Here is an 18657-nt window from a genome sequence, read left to right as displayed (position 1 = left end):
GCTTGGCATTGGTCGCTGTGGAAGGGCTGGGCTGGCGATGGTTGTTGCTTGGACTCGCAGGCTAATAACAGCATAAGTAGGTAGTGCAAGCGCACATAAATACTTACTTAAGTAAGTAAGTAAGTATACAGTTACCACATGTACATATCAGTATACATAAGTACAGTAGTAAGTAAACAACTTGAAGTCTGTGGATGAGTTGTTCTCCCACCCAAGCAGATCCAGGCGGACCCAAGCGGACCCAGGCGGACCCAAGCGGGTGCATGGTGAGACTGACACCTGCTCACAATAGATTGATTGCTGGCCGTTTGCATACTCAACTGGTCGGGCCGCTGAGGCAAGTGTCAAGGTCCAGGGAACCGGCTATTCACTCTGAGCCAAGCTGCCACATTACCTACCTACTTACCTACTTACCTACTTATGTAGGTATTTACTGTGCTTCAGTATCTCTCTATAAAGGGAGACATACCCATGACCGACCTGGCCCCAGCGCTGTCCTTACTACTTACATACGCTACGGCGGTAAACCGAACATCCACTCGCTCCTCAACTTCGACCTCGACTCGACGGCTCTGGACAGCGACTGGACCACTGCGACTGCTGTACGTACCTGTCCCAAATGTAAAAGGTCCCATGCAGTTGCGTGCCTCCTGGACACCAGGCCTCGGACCAAGGGTGCCGCTAGCAGGGGTCTTGACGAGTGCCGCAGGCGTGCGTCCAAGCTGCCAACACCTTGAATGGCCCTGGGATGGCTTTGCTGACTCCGCGTCTTGCCCGGGAGTGTTCAACCGACTGCGCCAGCGTACCCGGGGGACTGGTATTGCACTAAGCACGACCTGCCGGCGCACGCGCTCCTTATTAGCCGTCATATACCTGGCCAGGGTGAAACCCTACCCTCGACCCGCCCCCCTATCTCACAGCACCTCATAGGCCGGCAGCATCTTGCTCTGCATGCCTACACTACTTACAGTACATACTGTAGTACGTGCCGGCCCAACCGTCCTCGTGTCATCTGAAGAGTGACCCCAGGGAAACATTAAGCGGCAGTTGGAAAGCCGTCTGCTTGTGTGGTGGTATTGGTCGGTGAGCCCAGACGACTGGCCCCGACCTATTACTATACACAGCGCTGTGCATGAGAGCGCGCTAGCGTCGATGGAATAGCAATCAACGGTTCGTCGTCGAGTTCCAGGGATTGCATCACCCGACATGGGTGCTGTGTGGTCTTCTGCAACGTGATGAAGCTTTGTAGCGTGTAAAGTTCTGACGGGAGATGTCACGACGCCGATCTGGCGCAACGCATTGGTAATCCCGCTTTCGTTATCGATCACCGTCACAGCAGCTATGGGTTCTGCTATGGGCACCTGGACTAATGTGGCGTTCTCCTTGACTTGGTGCGTTTGCCAGCGATTGTGTGACCCATCTCTCATCTCCGCGAAGCAATGCTTAACTCCAGCAACAATAACAATAACAACAACAACAACAACCACTACAACCAGGGTTGATCCCTCATTGCCCTTACTCCTTACTTACTCTAGTATATCCCTCCCGCCCATTTCTTCTCGACAGCGGATATCTACGACCTACCGTGGTGCTTAACGCGTACTATACCCCCTCGTCCGATTGCTTCCCTGGCCTCTATTTTCTCGTACGATACAGCTTCAGCTCCTAGCGACCAAGGCCAATAGCTCATAATAGTCCATGTCCTGGTTAAATCACTATTATCCCTCGCGCTTTTTAGCCCGCCTGGCTCTACACTACGCAGTACCTACCCATGTACTTACTTTAGTACTCGTAGTCCGTTGCTGTTATTCCCCACAGCCCAAGAATAGGAAGCATGCTACCGGTATCCCTCTTTATGCAGTGCTAATGGTCATTGGTAGCAGACCAGGACATGCCGGAATAACTAATAACTCGGGTTTTATGAAGGCCGCTACCGAGATAATGCCAACGAAACATTAAGGATACTCGTAACGGCAAGTGTCCTCGCTCCTATAACATCCCCTGCTTTATTACAGTACCTACCCACGGGACCAGCGTGGTCCCCCTCTCGCATTCTCGGCCGGAACATACCCCTGACGTATGACGCTGCTGTTACCTGTCACAATCCTAGCCTAAACAAACCCACGATGCTGAGACTTCAATGCTTTCCTCGCGTAATAATACCGATGATAAGAGATGGACTTACTTACTTGGTACAGTCCACACTACATGGTATGACACTGGCTAGGGCTAGGCATGTTATGCTACCTACGCTTACATACGCCAGAGGTAGGTAGCCTACAATACCTACTGTATGTACAGTAAGTAAGTAATAGTAGGCGTAGAGAATAGCCCTCGCTTAACATCTACAGTGCGCCTGGCTTGCTTGGCTTAGGCTGACCTCAGCTAATGGAAGCCATCTACATAACAAGATGGAATTATAAATTTGTACGTCGAACACATCCTGAATTATACAAGTACTTAGCTGGACTAGCATCTCTCCTTCCACTAGGTACTATGTAAGTACTTACATACCTAGGTAGGTAGGGAAGTGTAAGTGTGGGAAGTAGCGGGTAATGGTAGTGGTGGTAGTGTAGAACTACCAGTACTTAGCGTGCTGTAGTAGGTACATACCTACCTACATCCTACCTACCTTAAGGATGTAAGTACTTATGTACTTACTTAGGTGGGTAGTCCATCTATCTCCACTCTCCATGCGATACGGCGGGCTAGTGTAGTCGGTCCATCTCTGGCCATCCACTCGACTCCATGTTCTGGTACTTGGGAGCCTGCTCCCGCAGCTGAGAATGACACCCATGCCGTTGTTGCCGCTTGCGATGGTGCTAGTCGCACCCAGGCTTGATCGTACAGCAACTAACTAGACTAACTAGACTAGGGTAACGGTTGTGAAGTCGAGCCACCCCGTTCTACTATGTATGTAAGTAAGTAAGTACATACTAAATCAGTGACGAGACGAGGTACGGGGTACCATGCCTCGCTAGTGTAACGATATCGTCAACAGCCCTGGAGGTCAACGAGCACTACTGTAATCCTTCGTCTCCTTCCTCGTTGTTCAGTTTATAGTACCTACTAGTAGGTAGATGAATATCGTCTCTTGTTCCTTCTCTCTCTCTCCTCGTCCGCTTTCTCCCCGTCTTCCATCGTCCATCTCTGAGCCACTGACTGGATTAACGCAATAACACTTACCGAACCACCACTCAAAAACTCATATCTGCCGGCTTCCCACGCACACCAACTCTGTACAAGGCCGGAAGCGTGGACTGAATATCAACTTCGTCGTCATTAATACAGCGTTTTCTCGAGAAACTTACGCAGTAAAACGGAACTCCAGGATTACAGCCGGAACTAGACGATTCATACATATATATATATATATATATATATATATATATATATATATATATATATATACATACACACGCACACAAAGGAACGACGACGTACTGTGACTAGCTGACCAGATCGATCCGTGGATCTACTCGACGCCGTCAACGACAGGACGGGCTATCTGTGTGGCAAGGCTTGCGGGCTATTGCTTCTCAGGGATTTGCCCCAGGGAAACAGCTGGCTTGCGTGCTTCCCTGCCTATTAACTATTTATATCGTAAAGTTGCCCGGCTTCGTACCTGTACGCTATCCTATCTGGAATTTGTTGTGTCACGGAGCCAAGGGCCACCGTCAACTCGATTTCAATGGGTATACATCCTGAGCTAGATCTTCAACGATCGTCATCCTGTGCAGTAACGCCGTTTGGGTTGCCTAGTCCACTCTCTGCGGCTTCTTTGTCTCACGTTCCTGGAGACAAAACCTTCAACCGCGGTGCGCCCATATCTCCTCCCATGTCTAGTCATGAGCCTAGCGGAACATCCAATATGTCTCCCGGAAAGAGTTTCAATATAGGCAGGGGTCAGAAAGAGCTACAGAACGAGCCAACACGTCAACAACTGCCCTCCTTAAGCAGCCTTTTTGCAGCACACCAACACGTTCGTCCTCTACATTCCCCTCTGTCAGACCGGACTAGTCCACTGTATGGAAACCAATCGCCATCGGAAAGGCCTCCTTCCGCATCCACGAACCCAGAGAGGCCCTATTCCAGCAGTTCTTCTTATTTTCCGAATGTTTCGCCAACATTAAACCAACCGCGGCCCGTTTATGAACCGAGATTGACCACTGACCGGCCCATTTTGCCCTCGGTATCCCAAAGCTTTCCAGGGCCGCTATCTCCTCCAATTCGCGAGTACGATCATGCGCACCATGCTTCCCGGAATGACAGTGGTGCTGGTGCGAAATGGGCTCACCTGAACTTTTCAGATAGACGATCAGAGTACGTGTACGCTGCTCGGTCATCAACACCAACCTTTAGATCAACAGGCGAGCACCGTATGCCATTGCCATCCCTTGGGCAGAACTTTGGATACGAAGCAAGCCAGTCCGCAAAAATTGACATTCAAAGTCAGCCCCGACGAATCAGTCGCTCACCAACTTTGCCAAGCAGCGCTAGCCCAGAAGGAATTCTCGTGAAAGATGGGCTTGGGCCAAAAATCTGGACTGGGACACATTTTCTGCCTCGCTTTGTCCGACGTGCTGAAGTCCCCGGTGAAGGATTGTGCTATTTCTACGACGACGGCACTCATTGCAAGACGGTCATAGACGGAGAGCCAGTCAATGCGCACTGGGGGGTAACGAAGGCTGGCAAACCGAGAAAGCGGCTGGCTATCGCCTGTTTGACTTGCCGCGAGAAGAAGATCAAATGTGATCCTGACTATCCTCGTTGCGTGCAATGCGAAAAATTTGGAAGAGTGTGCAAGTTTAAGAACGCGTAGGTGGCAGTTAGCCGTTCTCTATTTATATGCTGTTTGCTAATTCTCCTAGACCTCGAGGCGGCCACAACACCTCCCCAGTCACTTCACCTGGCGAACAGGACGACTCTCGCCAGCTTGGAACACCTACACGAGTTGTCGAAACCGACCAAGTTAGGAGTATTCAGAGTAGCGTTATGTCACCACGTATCAAAATGGGTTGCCGTTCCCCTGAATTGCCTAACATACCCAGCAAACGGGCCAGGTACACGTACGAGCAGTTCCCAGCTCCGCCAGCGCCAACCAGCTGTCCATATCCTATCATGTCAGCACCGGACATGAAACCGGCGACCGCATGGCAACCCCGAGAACTTCCTAGAATTCGGGATGACATCATGTATCGAAAATGGCAAACAGACCCGTATGTTCGGGACCTTCAGCGCTCACATTAAAGGAATCGGATTTCTTCCTAGAGACTCGGGGAAATTCTATCGCACTATTCGAGGGATAGGATATTCGACGCTTTCTTATGACATCAAAATGAAAAGAAATCAGCCTTTTAAAAAGCGTTGCGAAAACACATAACGAACCCCGGAATCGTATGGCTTTATGAAGACGACTTTGCACCATGCAGAATAGCGAATCTACATGTTGATCTATACGACAGCGACTACCCTGTTAGGGTCGCAATACCATGGAGGGACAACAATCTCACGAATCTGAATCCCTAGGCACAGCCTCATCATTAGCTAGCTTGGCACTTCGAGGATATACAGTAGCACCAGGCTGAAACATTGATTCGAACTTTTGTATATATGAATTATTCAATGCATCGACGGCGCTGTGGAAGGCTTTGTTTATTATCAATTTTTATGCACATCAAGAGCAAACAATACGGTGTTAGCTCGGGCAAATTGGAGTCATCTTGCATTTACTCGGTAGGGGATATGAGCATTGGGCGGTTACACATGCTTTGCAGTGTTCACTTTAGCCTGGACACAGGAAATTCACTGATCGGTAAATGATTGCCAGATTTATTTGTATGTATATTTATTCTGGGCTACCTTATCCAGCCAGTATCCTACCCAATCTATGAACACGGGGTATTCCGGCATCCCGCTATTTTTCTACATATACCTCTCCTCGTGTCTAAGTGTACGTCCCTCGACGGCCAGGGAGAGCGGAATTAGGGGATTCCTGATATCACACATGTCTCAAGGGCCGCGTCGATGGAGTTGGACTATTGGGCAGGACAGAGACGACCGGGACTGAACAAGCTCCAGCTGCAAGCAACGCCAGCACGCAATTGAACTGCCGGCCGGCCGGTGGTATGCTCGGCGCCCCCATTGCTGCAGTATGTAGGTATTGTGAAGACAGCACACGTCTGACGCTACCCACACGCACATCCATACATGTATGGCGTAGTGTATAACATGGCTTCCTACTGTACATTACGTAGTAGGTATATACACACATATATACACACACACACGGACGCATTGACACACAGACACACACGCAAGAGCCTACCTTTCTTGAGGGATATTCTCTTTCAGCTCCCGGTCCAAGCAGAGAGACTTACTTCCCTGTATGTAGACCCAAAGCCACCCAGATTAGCGGGATATTGATAAATCACGGATGGCCCAGAAGGGTGTGGGGTGGATGGTGTTGGGGTTGAGGACTAAGGGGCATGCTGGTATCTGTACGTGGACAGGTACTGGGTAACCATAGGTGGTAGTGTCATGCTTGCCCATACGCACTCGCATCCGCCGACTCATGCTCGGGTGACGCTACTGTCGGGCAAGGCTGGGCAGGCAAGCGACTACTGTAGGTAAATGAGCAGTGAGTGGGCGATGATGACTGATGTGCGAGTGAGTGCAGCAGCGTTATGTATTGTACGTGACACAGCAGCAGCCAGGGCGTTGTCCATTACCAGTAAGTAATTCTCTCGTCGGGCTTGACTGCTCGATCGGGAGACGCAACCGGGTATTACGTGTTTCGGTACGAACTTTTCGGGGGTTTAAGCACCGGGAGGGTAGCGTAGCGTAACCTGGTAGATAAGTCCTTAAGTAGGTAGTGTAAGTTAAGTGTGAGCCGGGAGAGCAAACCGGCTATACGTACGACTCGACTCGACTCGACTCAGTACAGCGATGACCGTGCCACACGTGTACTTTGCCTCAGGTGCAACTTAAGTACTCGGCTGTGTCTAAAAGGGAGGCTAAGAGGTACATAGGTAGTGAATAAATACTGGTAGGCAAGTAGTGGTAATCACCTCACCTTCGCCAGGGACAGTCCTCGGAGTTCTTGGAGTTCTTGGGATTCTTGGTGGTGGTGATGGGTCGGAGCCAATGGCCCAGACCCTTGACTTGTCCCTCCTAGTATCGGCCTCCAGTTATCGACCACATCTACTACTTACCAGTCGAGCCAGTATACTCAGTCCTTGTATGTAAGTAACTGTACGAGCATCACTGGGTAGAGAGAAGCCCCTAGCGAGACCCAGGCATACGGCGCGCGCCACTAGCCCTCGAAGAAGGCCGGCGGTAAGACTAGGTCTCGCTAGATCTCCCAGCTGGCTGGATTGCTCGTCCTTCGTTCGAGAGCTAGGGGCGAATCAGTACCTAGACCGGCAAACGATGGTGGCTCTTCGACATGCCTCGGCGCTTACCAGGCATTACTTATATCCACATGTGTTGGAGGTAGAGGTAGGCGAGGCAGGCGAGGCAGGCTGTAGGTAGTGCGACAAGCCCTCATGTGCATCCATGAAGTTGCAGATGGATCTCAGTCAAGCCATGTTACTGTACCTGCTGTATGTGCAGTAACAGTTGGGCATCGAATCCTGAGTTTGGCGGACTGAATAAGCATATGTTATATCTTGGTCAGCAGCAGCCTTACCGTGTCGTAGTCGTAGTAGTCGTAGTAGTCGTACGAGCGAGGGTAAGGGACAAGCAGTTTATCAGATGCTCGGGACTGGTGTTGTCTTCCTTTCTTCCAATCTAGAGAGTCTTGACCTTTCTTTGCATCTTCACCACATGTAACCGAGCATGGAAGCAATGTAAGCAAGTAGTACATGCTATACGGACCGTCATGTCATCAGTCATGGCAGGGATTCTAGGCGCATGCCACCCACCACACCGATCTCAAAGACTGTCTAATCCCCGCCACCACGACCACGACCGCTGTCTGGATACAGCATATCGCTCACACCTACCTACAGTCTTACAAAGGGATCTCACGTTGTGAGGCTGCAGCCGTATTGTGCCTTAACCTGGTTTCCCACCCACGGTGCAACGTGGCCGCCACATGCTTCTTCGAACCGCCACAAAACATGGCTCTCCGCTCATTCGTCCCCCCACCTCGCCGCCAGAAACCCCCCACAGAGGCCCATGTGTTCGTTCATGTACCAAAGAGCACTTTCAGCCCCTTCTTGGCCCAGCCGAGCCGTTGGCGTGACTAACCCAGACTAAGTACAGTAGAGCGTTTTGCCCATTCTTGTCGGCAGCTTAGTGCGGCACATGATGCCGCCATTCGCACTCCGGTCTTCATCAGCTTACTTACATACGAAGTTACCTAGCACCTATTCAACTCAACCTAGACTAACTACAATAGGCCGTGACTTATACTACATATATATATTTGTGTGTGTGTGTGTGTGTGTGTGTGTTCTGGAGGTATCATCTCGATGTTGACTCGCCGCCTCGCCTCGCCGCCAATAGGTAACCCAAAATCTATAAATCCACAAGGTACTTGAGTCCTTCGCAGCCATTGCTGACGTGGCTCACGCTACCTGCTTCTTCTCGTCGCGTGCGTATGTATAGGTATGTACACTTTGAAGTCATCACGCTTTGCGATTCAGCCAGCTGCTCTACCTACATACATGTACATACCTTACTGTAGGCGCTTTCTTTGCGGAAGTTGCGGGAATGTAGTACAATTTCTGATGTGCTACCAATTACACACACAAAAGGAGAGACGGTACCGACACGGCGGTTGGTGACGGTGTTACGTGCATAAGCCAAATCCAAGATCCATCTCCTAGTCTATCTAGTATCTAGCTTGGTCGTGCCGAGATACCCAGGCAGCACCCAGGTTAGGTGGATACACCCTGGTAACAGGTTCGTTACGGCCGTGAGCGGCTTTACTGGATACATACGAAATAGCCAGGGCGCCGCACCGGATCCTCCGGACATTGAGGCATACCTTTCATGTACTCTGCAAGGGCATCTGTCCTACTCGGAAATTCGGTGCGCTCTTCCCACTGAGACTCCATTCCTCGTTCGTTTTGCTCGGGTTCGTTTCGGTAACGCTAGGTATCTAAGTAACCCATACATACAAAAATTTAACCTGCATAGAACCATGCCATCCCCGCGATGCCACGGTTGCAAATGACGATCACCGTTTGGTGGCCGACTATACATGCGTACCACTGCAGGGAGTTGTGAAAAAGGCTACCGTATTTGCATGTAGCATGTTGCGTTGCTCGCGCGAAGCATTGACGACATTGCTTCTTTGGATCCCTCGGCATCGTTCCGCGCGTGTTTCATCACTCACCCAGTAGTGTATCCATCAAGGACGCCATTGGACTTCACTGCAAGCCCCTCAGATCATGGCTTTACTAGGCTGGAAATGATAAAGATCATGGCTGGGATGGCGGCGCCGATCTACTCATGGAGCGATCTCGCAACGCTACCGCACCTCAACTCAGTGCAAATCGGCCAGTGCGTGGCCAATGGACGCATTTGCCGGCATGACGGTTATCTCTTCACCGTCATTTACGTCATTTACGGTGGCTGCATCGTTTACGTTGTTTGTTATGATCTGGTGGTGTATAGGAGACTATCATGCTTTTAGCATTACAACAAGGTTGTACTGCTTGCCTGAGGCCTTCATATAGGCAGCACACATGTGTTTTTCGGCCTGGTTGCCGTGTAATGATAATATTTCACACTTTGGTGAAGCTTTTGAACGAAATGCTCCAACGAAGACCGACCTAAGCGACTACATAGTACACGTAAATATTGTATAATCTATCGATAAGATCTCCTTTGCCTGATAAGATAGAGCCTATCGAGATTTTATGGGGCTGAGATGACATGCAAAAGGTGTCTCCTTTATTGGATCTACTTAGATGCTTCAAGCATTTGGGCTTGGTCGACCATGACGAAACTTTTGGCTTTATCCATACATTCATTTCTATTCTTTAAATGTAATCTCGTATGCCACGGCCTTCTCCATTAGCTTAGCCGCCTATATTGCGCTGGGTTTCCCGCTGTAGCTGTCAAGTCAGCCAAAGCCGTTTTAGCTGGGGGATTCGTCTACCTTCCTGTCGCAATGATGGGCTTCTTCACGAGCCTCGCCAGCATTGCGGCGCCGGTATTCCTAATCGTGTCGCCGGTATTGTCCTATGCCGATCAAGCCATTTCGATGCATCGAACAAAATCAAGTACCGGCTTCTCTCTCGACATTCCGCTTATCATGCTAGTCGCGTCTATGTTTAGGTGAGGGAGGGCTTGCGCATTCTTCGGTTGAAAGCTTCTTTACTGATGGGAAGAACTAGAATATTCTACTATCCTGGAGCGAAATATGATTTTGCCCTGCTTATTCAGTCCTTTTGCAACATATTCATGCAGCTTATTCTCCTGAAGATTGCGCTGGATCACCGACCTGCCAGGGGTGGTGAAGCTGCGATTCCTTTCGCTGGACCACACGACGGCATCCTGGGCATCCGGCGACCCTATAATTTCTGGCAATGGCGCTCTCCAAAGCCGTTAGTCTACAATCTTTACTTGATCTGAAGTTGTTCGCGGCTCACCACGTCTCGTTTAGCTATTGGCAATTCTTGCTGTACATATTCGTCACTCTTACGGCACTCGAACTCCTAATCGCGCCATTCCATTCGATATACCCTACCTACTCCTCACTGATCGGATATATTGGACTATCAGTCGAGGCGACTCTACCACTCCCACAACTTTACGCCAATGCACAGTCCAATTCATGCAAAGGCTTCCGCTTCTCGGTCTTGGCTAGCTGGATAATAGGTGACTCTATGAAAATGTTTTGGTTCTTCACAGCAACGACAGAGATTCCTTTGGCTTTCAAGCTTTGCGGCATCTTCCAGGCTGTCTGTGATGCGTTAATTGGTGTGCAGTATTTTGTATATGGGAATGGGGACCCATCGGTAAAGGCACTGCAACAGGATTGGGAACTCACAGGCAAGTCGTCTTCATCCAATGGATGGCAAACATCTATCGGCAGGCGAACGCCAATGGCGGAGAAAACATATCAATGAATAAAAAGCTCATTATCTGATGCTCATTTGCACGCAATTGTCTCTGTAAGCTGTACATCATGACAGCACCAAAATAACTCAATTTGAAATTGGGCAATGAGGCTCTTATTGTAATCCTGGCTCCTTTGAAACTCCGTCTATATTACGTCACACCTAAAGTTGGCGAGGCTGGTCTGCTCAAAGAGACTACGGTACCTGATCTACTGTATGCGCGTACAGACTACTCTTGGCAATTCGGCAATTGACATTCAATTTACTGGAATAGGAAATGGGTTGTTCTTCCCACGCGAGATTTCGATTGCCAAGACTTAAAGCTGACTAAGGCTAGCAACTTGCCCTCTCAAATGCTGTGCCTTGCTAGTGAGTTAGTGTTAGGGAGTACAAAGACGCATTGCCTTGGGTATAAGCCAGCCATACTTTGGCAGTGCTTCATAAGGAGAAAAGCCTCATTTCAATGAAATGTGCATGTTAAAGTACCTTGAAAACTACTTATTCCGAAGAGAGGAAATAAATTTGACCATATTGCCGGGGTCTCAATTTGGGCATAGAGTTCACTACTAACAACTTTGCACATACATTCATGCTGCTTTTGGAGGTTCATGTGCCTTATTCAAGGGATCTTTCGGGTAGTTGGCCCTTCATCCAACATCTATCTACATCGACGATTAAGTAGTTCTCACTTCTACAACAGGGATTTCTGTGCTCTGATGGTTCTGCAGTTGTTGGTTGTTTTGATTTTCGGAAGTACTGGCAGCTTCCCAAACTGCGTCGAGTACCTACTCAGCCAAGTTACTCCAAATCGTTGAGCCTTTTGCTCAGGAAATACCAAAGTCCGTCTAGGTATGCTCAAACATCCCATCTGCTCTTGAGAAACCGATAGTACGGCATGTATTGTCACACTCTAGGTTACTTACTGCGCACCTCTCCATCTCAGCTATCTTGATTGAGGAGAACAGTATTCCTGGTTGAGAAAACACCATATCTCAATCACTGCCACGTCGAACTTGGACTACAATATCATTAGTCACTGAGACTTTCCTAGCTGTGTAGAATTGCAAAGCTGACTTAGGACACTCCTAGGTTTACTGCTGGATATCAGGCACTGCAGCTTGTCAGGAGAGTCAGTCAGGAAAAGAATAAGATAGCATTCGACTTTGGCAGTACCTGATACATCTCACATCATACTTGAGTACCTGCCATTGTATCTTACCCTTTTCACACCCAGTTCTCAGGTTTGACGCCCTCGACACTAACTCCTTCAGCCTGACGCAACAACCCGTGAGCATTCTCAACCGCATCGCGACCACAGTTCCTAATTTTCAACATCGACCTGAAGTTTTCTCCAGAAGGCATCCCGGTAACCTTTCCACTCATAGTAGGAAAGAGCGCAGGTAAGTGCATTGGGATTCTTTAACCTAGGCTTCCTCTTCTATTGTTATTATTATTATTGTTGTTGTTGTTGTTGTTGGCTCCAAGGGATCTGTTGCCCAGTTGCCTTCCTCGGTGTTTGTTTACATCCAACAACTCGTCCATGCACGGCAACCGCGAGTCTCAGCGCACACCCCGAACACAAATCTTTAACCACAACACATCTCTCACACAATTTATCTTTCTTATAAACCTCCTCACCCTTCATATCATTTTGATATATACCCTCCCTCGGTTTAACCCCGTTCCACTGCTCGCTACATACACTCTCGACACCCTCACAATAGCACATCCTGACGACTCACCTCATCAGCCACCCAGTACACTTGACAAGCGATAACACCAGCCATTCAATCACGCAACTTGTCTTCCGACATGGCAACTCCTGGTAAAAATAAAACCAACTTCAAGACATACGAGGCAAGCACCCGATTGCTCGCCGCCGTCATCGCTACCAATAATGTCAAGCTCGACTACGTCGGTAAGTTGTTAACCTTCTATGTATTAGCTGGAACCCATCTTATATGTACCTTACACACACTCCCTTGAATTGTCTTCTAACCCGATTGTCCCTATGTTGGTAGAGCTCGCGAAACATGTTGGCGGCGGGGCAAGCAAGGACGCGATCAATCACCGACTTCGACATATCAAGCAGCTAGCCAAGATGCAGGCTGCCTGTGTGAAGAAGGGAGAGGATCCTGGCGACTTGCCCGCTGACAAAGGAGGTAATACTCTCTACGCCTTGTCTTAACACGTCATGTATTTCTTACTCGATCGTTTCTTTTCTTTCTTTCCTCTTGTTACTATTTCTGCCTGGTTTGGTAGCCATTGACCGTGGTTTTCTATCCTCCTCACCATGTATGGGCAGTCGTCTGATTCGGAATAGCACTTGCCGAGCTCGTTGGTGAGGGCACTACCAACTTTGCCTTGGAGCATCGCATGCGTCCCATCAAAAAGTTAGCTGATGAATTCGCTGCTCGGCTTCAGACCAAGCAAAAGGGGGAGAAAGCTAGCAAGTCACTGGCTAAGGGAGGGGGTGAATCTCTGCTTCTTCTACACGCAACTCTCTTCTGGCATTTGATAGCCAATGTACTTGGCTTATCAATACGCCAATATTCCGCTCTATTACCCCAGTTTCTAGGTTCTTAGAGTCCATCACTATATGAGTGTAAGCTGACCCTATACAGAAATCCAGAAACTGTTCGGCGAATCGACACCCAGCGGTATTGAGGTATGCTACCCGTGGAGCCATTTTCTTCCCATTCTAGGCGCTTGTGGAAGCTATAGTTGCCTGGCACAGCTACGAGCATGTTTAGAACCATATCACTCCCGAGAACCTGCTCTCATTTTGCCTAGAAGAGCACTTACTGACTCCATCACATTGTAGTGGCAGTTTCGTGACATCAAGAACCTCGGCAAAGCTCAGCAAGAAGCTGTTAAGAAGGGCGAGAATCCTGCTACACTCCCAGTGGCCGGTACCCCCTCTGGCCGCAACAAAAGGTCTGCAGCGAGCACTCCTGTCACAGGCGCACGAAGCCGTAAGCGCCAAGCAGTGGCCACCCTACCTCCGGTAGACTCCTCTGACGAGAACGGAGGTAATGGTTCTGATGGTGATATTGAGACTCCGAGCAAGCGCCCCACCAAGAAAGCTAGGCCTACAGCTACCATGACACCCAAGACCGCAACTGCTGCCGCTTCTAATACTTTTCCTACCGTTGCAGCAGCTTCTCGTGCTGCTAGCACTTCAATTTTCGGCAATGGTGCCGATATACCGGCTACCATGCCCCCCGCCGAGGTTTTTGACCTTAGATCTGTCACTGGACCATCCACCATCAAGAAGGAATTCACAACTGGCGCGAATCCGTTCTTGGGCGCCGAGAATGCTAGCTTTTACGATCAAGGAGACAACATGGAGGAGGGCGAGGTCTAGTTGTAACTCGCCTCTTGTCTATGGAACCTGACACTATCTTCTCCGGGGGGTCATCATATGACTCACGACTCACCCCAGATCACCCCAGACTTTCATTTTCATTATCCCGTCTGTGGGTTTTGGGGATTTCCGATGTGTGTACGAGCATGCTCAGTCGAAAACAGACAGACTCTATCGGTTCAGCGTTTGATCATGTGATACAATTCGATGCAGGTTTCTAATTTCATCAGTCTCTCTTTCTTTACATTCGGCCTGAGTTGAATGCGGAGAATACATACGTGGAAGGAAGAAGGGGAAAAAGAAGAGAAAGGAAGGAAAAAGAAACAATTTACTGGCCATTGTTCCCTTAGTATGGATCTGGATTCATACGCAAGGGGAAAATAATAGTAGAACAGGTGATATGGCGAAAACCAAGTTTTGCAGGGAAAAATGAAAATAGGTAGGGATACAAGCAAGCTATGAAGATAGGAAGATTCCGGACATTTGTGTGCGAAACGAGCTTCTCACGATTTGCCAAAGAGGGGTATCAACACGACCCCCCAAATGTACTACCATCACGATTATTAGTACAGGGCCTAGGCACCGTTTGCACTACCGTAGCTGCTACGCCTTGCCTTACCTAGTCAGTTAATTCTTGCGTTGTGTTTTTAAGCCTAGGGCCTGTCCCAGTGAACGTTTATTGTTGTGCCTTATCCTTTGTACATTGTCTAAACCCCGAGACTCACGTAAATTGTGAATGGGGAGAGAAAGACAACGTCATCGAATACTATTCTCCCTCTGTTTGACTCCAGGAGGATGACTGCGCACTGATATTTCATCTTACCATAAGAGCTTCAGCATTGTCATTGGGGGGTTTTCCCCACAAGATCATCTATCTCCAAGAGCTAAGAGAATAGGATGATGTTCTTGATCGTCTCCTTTGTATGGAATAGGAGGCAGCCTGTGAAAGCAGCATAAACGTAATATACGCGTATATATCGAATATCTGGAATATAACACTGGTATCATGTCTACAAGTACGCCAAGACAATACCGTCTATGATGCGCCGTTCAACTCGAGATCCATTGAGGTTATTATATATACCCGGCGTCGAAATTGTGTCGCCAAGACATCGGAGGCTAGACACCTATCCTAGATACACGAGAACTATTCGGCCGAACACGGCGTCATAAACATATTGGATTGAACCTGTTTTTATCTCTAGCCTAAAGTGTGTTTAATTAATTGCTGTGTATTCAAGATCTTTGTGTTATGGCACATATCCATCAATAGGTAGATATCAGGGAAAGAACTCGGGTTCGGTAACCTGATGTAATAGTTTATTTTTCGACTCTTGAGTTTTCGCTTGATCCCTCCATCTGCTTTCATGCTTTCCTAGTTATGTAACTTCTTGATTCTATTTCAATTAATCTTGCTGCATTATGCCAACAAGAAATTCCACAGAGCCTCTTTATCCATATAATCATGATGTATAATATTAACCAACCAGCAATCAGCACGTGCCGTTTCAAGAAGCCTCTCACTGTCGTGTCCCTTCCCATACACCTGCGCCCATTCGCTGAAAATTCCGAATGCTTCCTCGGCCCATGCGCGGAAGCTGACCTCTTCGATGATCGTGGGTGTCAAGATCTCTTTACCGGGAAATACGCCCCAGGTCACAGCGTTAGTACTACTTTCGCCCGTGTCGTAACTGCTGTTGTTCGTGTTGCTCATCACGACGTCGACACCACTTGAGAAGTCCGATGATACAAAGTCGCCGGCCGCATTCGCGGCGTAGTATGTCACCTTGCCGCTAATCTCAGGGGTCATTAACTTCTCGCGCAACCTCTTCCATGCGGCGGCTGAGACGAAGAATTCCACAAATGCCTTTTGAAATACGAAGCCGTAGCGAGGACCCCAGCCGAAAGTCGGATCCTCCGAGCGAACTCCATTGACGGCAGGTTGCGAAGCAACTGTCCAAAGTCCCCGCTGATTTAGTCGTATCAGCTGTTCTGTTATTGTCTCCGTCTCTTCATGTACCTCTTCTTCACCCCAGGGAATTGCGGTGAGCTCTCCTTTCAAATGGCGCACAAATAGTGTACTGACATCCTCAAGGCTCCTGGGATAGCCCCAAAGCGATATGGCCTGTGCTCGTGTTACGTGGAGTGTTGGTCCATAGCCGTCTATCTCGCCGTAGGCGGGAGACCGAGCATCGCCCCAACGACCATTAGGATAGTCATCCCAAGTAGCCTCGCGGCCAAGGACACCCTCACCCTCAGAAATCGCAAGAGTGTTGGAACGGGTATTGATTGGCCCCCGTATCCCTATATCTGCCTGCGAAGTCTCGTATTCGGGATTCGATGGAGTACGTTCCGACACAATAACTCGGTTACGTGCCTCCGAACCAACAGTGGATTGCCTCCGTGACTGACACGTCCCGGGAGGGTGAAGTTCCCACGACGACGAGCCGTTGATCGCGAGGCCCGGTATATGTGGTAACGGACTATCATCCACAGTTGCGTCCTCAGGCGTACTAGATATCAAGTGCGCTCGTTCGATGATAAAAGAAACGGCCTTTTCTAGGTTCAATGTATAAAAGTGGAATCCCCTAGGGCCTGGTATGCTGCCCTGGATTTGTTTGACTCGCTCGATAATCTCGCATAGAATGTCGACGCCGACGCTTTTCACCTTCTCGTCGTCTTTTTTGACGGCATCCAACCGCGCCATTATGTCATCAGGAACGTTGGCGTGGCTCAACTTAGTTGTCCGCTTGATCATCTGATAGCTTTGTATGGGCATGAGGCCAGGGATGATTGGTATCGTCTTGAAAGCCGCGCTGGGGTGCTCTCTTAACGTCCGCTCAAACTTCTCATAAGCAGCTGTATCGAAGAAGAGTTGGGTCATGAGAAAGTCAGCTCCCGCAAGAGTCTTCTCGACTAGATAAGGGAGATCATGCTCTAGGCTCTGACCCAACGGATGGCTCTCGTCCGCGTGCCCTTCCGGGTAGGCGGCGACGCCGACGCAAAAATAGTCGCCATATTTGTTTTTGATGTATTTGACGAGATCGATAGCCCATACGAACCCCTCATCAATGGCGTTCTCTGGATTTTCATTTGCATCCCGGTATTCGGCGGCTCGGGGAGGATCGCCCCTTAGAGCCAGTATGTTTCGTACTCCGAGAGCCTTAGCATCCTCCAATGCGCCATCGATCATCTTGCGGCTCATGTTGGTACACGTAAGATGCAAACACGTGGTGAGATTGAGTTCTCTCTGGCATATCTCGGCCAATTCAAGGGACTTGGTTGCAGTAGAGCCGCCTGCACCCCAGGTAACGTTGACGAACAGCGGCCGCAGGGCGCGTGCCATTCGATCGAGACGGTCGCGCAAGTTTGAGAAGCCCAAAGCGGTTTTGGGCGGGAAGAATTCGAGGGAGAAATAGTTGGCGTCGGCCGGCAAAGCGGCTATCTTGTCCGTAATCTTATCCATGATGGGCAAGTGCTGGAGAGGCAAGAGATGTGAAGCGGGGGAGTGAAGGGAGGCAGGCTATGGGGCTATGCGCCTGGTATGGGCTTTGTAGACGACGCGGCTTTTCGGTAGCGAAGTATGCCTAGCAAGGATTCAGGAGCACGACGGTTGTTTGTAAGGGCGAGACGGCGGTTGGGGCGGATGGTGTGTACTACCATTAGCAAAAGCAGCAGCAAGTATCGTGTAAATAGGTAGTGAAAACAACCTTTTGGCGGGGCAAAGAGGTGAGTGAACCAGCCAGTCTGGGGACTCTAGGTGGGCGACATAGTCAATCGCTGAACGGTGGTCCTATCAATGGGTGCCTAGTTCCGTGTTATATTCTGTCAACAGGATATCTCGTGACCGGCGATGACAATTCTAGCCGGCAGTCCTTTGGTCTGCTGGTCTGCTGGTCTGCTTTGGCGACTGGTCCTTTCCAATTCATTACTTAGGTAGGCACTTGGTGTCGATTGCAACTACCGACGTTGATCCGTGACCGGAGCAACTTACCGAGATAACCCCCGGCGCCATGCCTGCTACGTCCACTAGGTACCTACCTAGGTATCTACAGACTACAGTGCACCGGTACCCAGGCCAGAAGACCGCAGAAGACCGAGAGCCAAGAGCAAGAAGCCAAGATCTACCGATACTAAACTACGGTCGGATCGAAGTTGTGCCTCGACGCAAGGAATAAATCCCGGAGTGCGAATAGTGATGGGTAAGCGAAT

The 18657-nt window shown here is 49.3% G+C and overlaps 6 protein-coding genes across 6 annotated transcripts; 5 read left to right on the top strand and 1 right to left on the bottom strand.

Annotated features, from left to right (window-relative positions):
- Positions 1-361: 361 nt before the first annotated feature.
- F5B22DRAFT_591088 (uncharacterized protein) lies at positions 362-1137 on the top strand. The gene has a single exon (XM_047973837.1). The coding sequence runs from the start codon at positions 472-474 to the stop codon at positions 928-930; it is 459 nt and encodes a 152-aa protein (XP_047835054.1). The 5' UTR covers positions 362-471; the 3' UTR covers positions 931-1137.
- A 14-nt stretch (positions 1138-1151) lies between these two features.
- On the top strand, positions 1152-2690 carry F5B22DRAFT_591087 (uncharacterized protein). Its single transcript, XM_047973836.1, has one exon. It carries the CDS (start codon positions 1699-1701, stop codon positions 1957-1959), a length of 261 nt encoding a protein of 86 aa, XP_047835053.1. The 5' UTR covers positions 1152-1698; the 3' UTR covers positions 1960-2690.
- An 837-nt stretch (positions 2691-3527) lies between these two features.
- F5B22DRAFT_356107 (uncharacterized protein) lies at positions 3528-5432 on the top strand. Its single transcript, XM_047971012.1, has 2 exons — positions 3528-4818; positions 4872-5432. The coding sequence occupies exons 1-2, from the start codon at positions 3692-3694 to the stop codon at positions 5248-5250; spliced, it is 1506 nt and encodes a 501-aa protein (XP_047835052.1). The 5' UTR covers positions 3528-3691; the 3' UTR covers positions 5251-5432.
- A 4454-nt stretch (positions 5433-9886) lies between these two features.
- Positions 9887-11317, top strand: F5B22DRAFT_356070 (uncharacterized protein). Its single transcript, XM_047971011.1, has 3 exons — positions 9887-10293; positions 10353-10562; positions 10622-11317. Exons 1-3 carry the CDS (start codon positions 10127-10129, stop codon positions 11085-11087), a joined length of 843 nt encoding a protein of 280 aa, XP_047835051.1. The 5' UTR covers positions 9887-10126; the 3' UTR covers positions 11088-11317.
- Positions 11318-12482: 1165 nt separating this feature from the next.
- Positions 12483-15096, top strand: F5B22DRAFT_591053 (uncharacterized protein). Its single transcript, XM_047973835.1, has 4 exons — positions 12483-12996; positions 13100-13240; positions 13703-13746; positions 13903-15096. Exons 1-4 carry the CDS (start codon positions 12891-12893, stop codon positions 14443-14445), a joined length of 834 nt encoding a protein of 277 aa, XP_047835050.1. The 5' UTR covers positions 12483-12890; the 3' UTR covers positions 14446-15096.
- A 563-nt stretch (positions 15097-15659) lies between these two features.
- Positions 15660-18206, bottom strand: F5B22DRAFT_355936 (methylenetetrahydrofolate reductase 2). Its single transcript, XM_047971010.1, has one exon. The coding sequence runs from the start codon at positions 17909-17911 to the stop codon at positions 15866-15868; it is 2046 nt and encodes a 681-aa protein (XP_047835049.1). The 5' UTR covers positions 17912-18206; the 3' UTR covers positions 15660-15865.
- Between the last annotated feature and the right edge of the window lie 451 nt (positions 18207-18657).

Source organism: Xylaria bambusicola (genome assembly GCF_022495145.1).
Source record: "Xylaria bambusicola strain CBS 139988 unplaced genomic scaffold F5B22scaffold_4, whole genome shotgun sequence".
Taxonomy (NCBI): Eukaryota; Fungi; Ascomycota; class Sordariomycetes; order Xylariales; family Xylariaceae; genus Xylaria; species Xylaria bambusicola.
This window is presented reverse-complemented; position numbering and strand designations above follow the sequence as displayed.

What these genes read in the sequence shown, in the direction of transcription:
- F5B22DRAFT_356070 (XM_047971011.1), top strand. Translation starts at nt 10,127, where the DNA reads ATGATGGGCTTCTTCACGAGCCTCGCCAGCATTGCGGCGCCGGTATTC. An exon ending in CTAGTCGCGTCTATGTTTAG is followed by an intron (nt 10,294 to 10,352) that starts GTGAGGGAGGGC and finishes GGGAAGAACTAG; the next exon opens with AATATTCTACTATCCTGGAG. An exon ending in CAATGGCGCTCTCCAAAGCC is followed by an intron (nt 10,563 to 10,621) that starts GTTAGTCTACAA and finishes CGTCTCGTTTAG; the next exon opens with CTATTGGCAATTCTTGCTGT.
- F5B22DRAFT_356107 (XM_047971012.1), top strand. Translation starts at nt 3,692, where the DNA reads ATGGGTATACATCCTGAGCTAGATCTTCAACGATCGTCATCCTGTGCA. An exon ending in GTGTGCAAGTTTAAGAACGC is followed by an intron (nt 4,819 to 4,871) that starts GTAGGTGGCAGT and finishes TAATTCTCCTAG; the next exon opens with ACCTCGAGGCGGCCACAACA.
- F5B22DRAFT_591088 (XM_047973837.1), top strand. Translation starts at nt 472, where the DNA reads ATGACCGACCTGGCCCCAGCGCTGTCCTTACTACTTACATACGCTACG.
- F5B22DRAFT_591053 (XM_047973835.1), top strand. Translation starts at nt 12,891, where the DNA reads ATGGCAACTCCTGGTAAAAATAAAACCAACTTCAAGACATACGAGGCA. An exon ending in CTTGCCCGCTGACAAAGGAG is followed by an intron (nt 13,241 to 13,702) that starts GTAATACTCTCT and finishes GACCCTATACAG; the next exon opens with AAATCCAGAAACTGTTCGGC. An exon ending in CGACACCCAGCGGTATTGAG is followed by an intron (nt 13,747 to 13,902) that starts GTATGCTACCCG and finishes ATCACATTGTAG; the next exon opens with TGGCAGTTTCGTGACATCAA.
- F5B22DRAFT_355936 (XM_047971010.1), bottom strand. Translation starts at nt 17,911, where the DNA reads ATGGATAAGATTACGGACAAGATAGCCGCTTTGCCGGCCGACGCCAAC.
- F5B22DRAFT_591087 (XM_047973836.1), top strand. Translation starts at nt 1,699, where the DNA reads ATGTCCTGGTTAAATCACTATTATCCCTCGCGCTTTTTAGCCCGCCTG.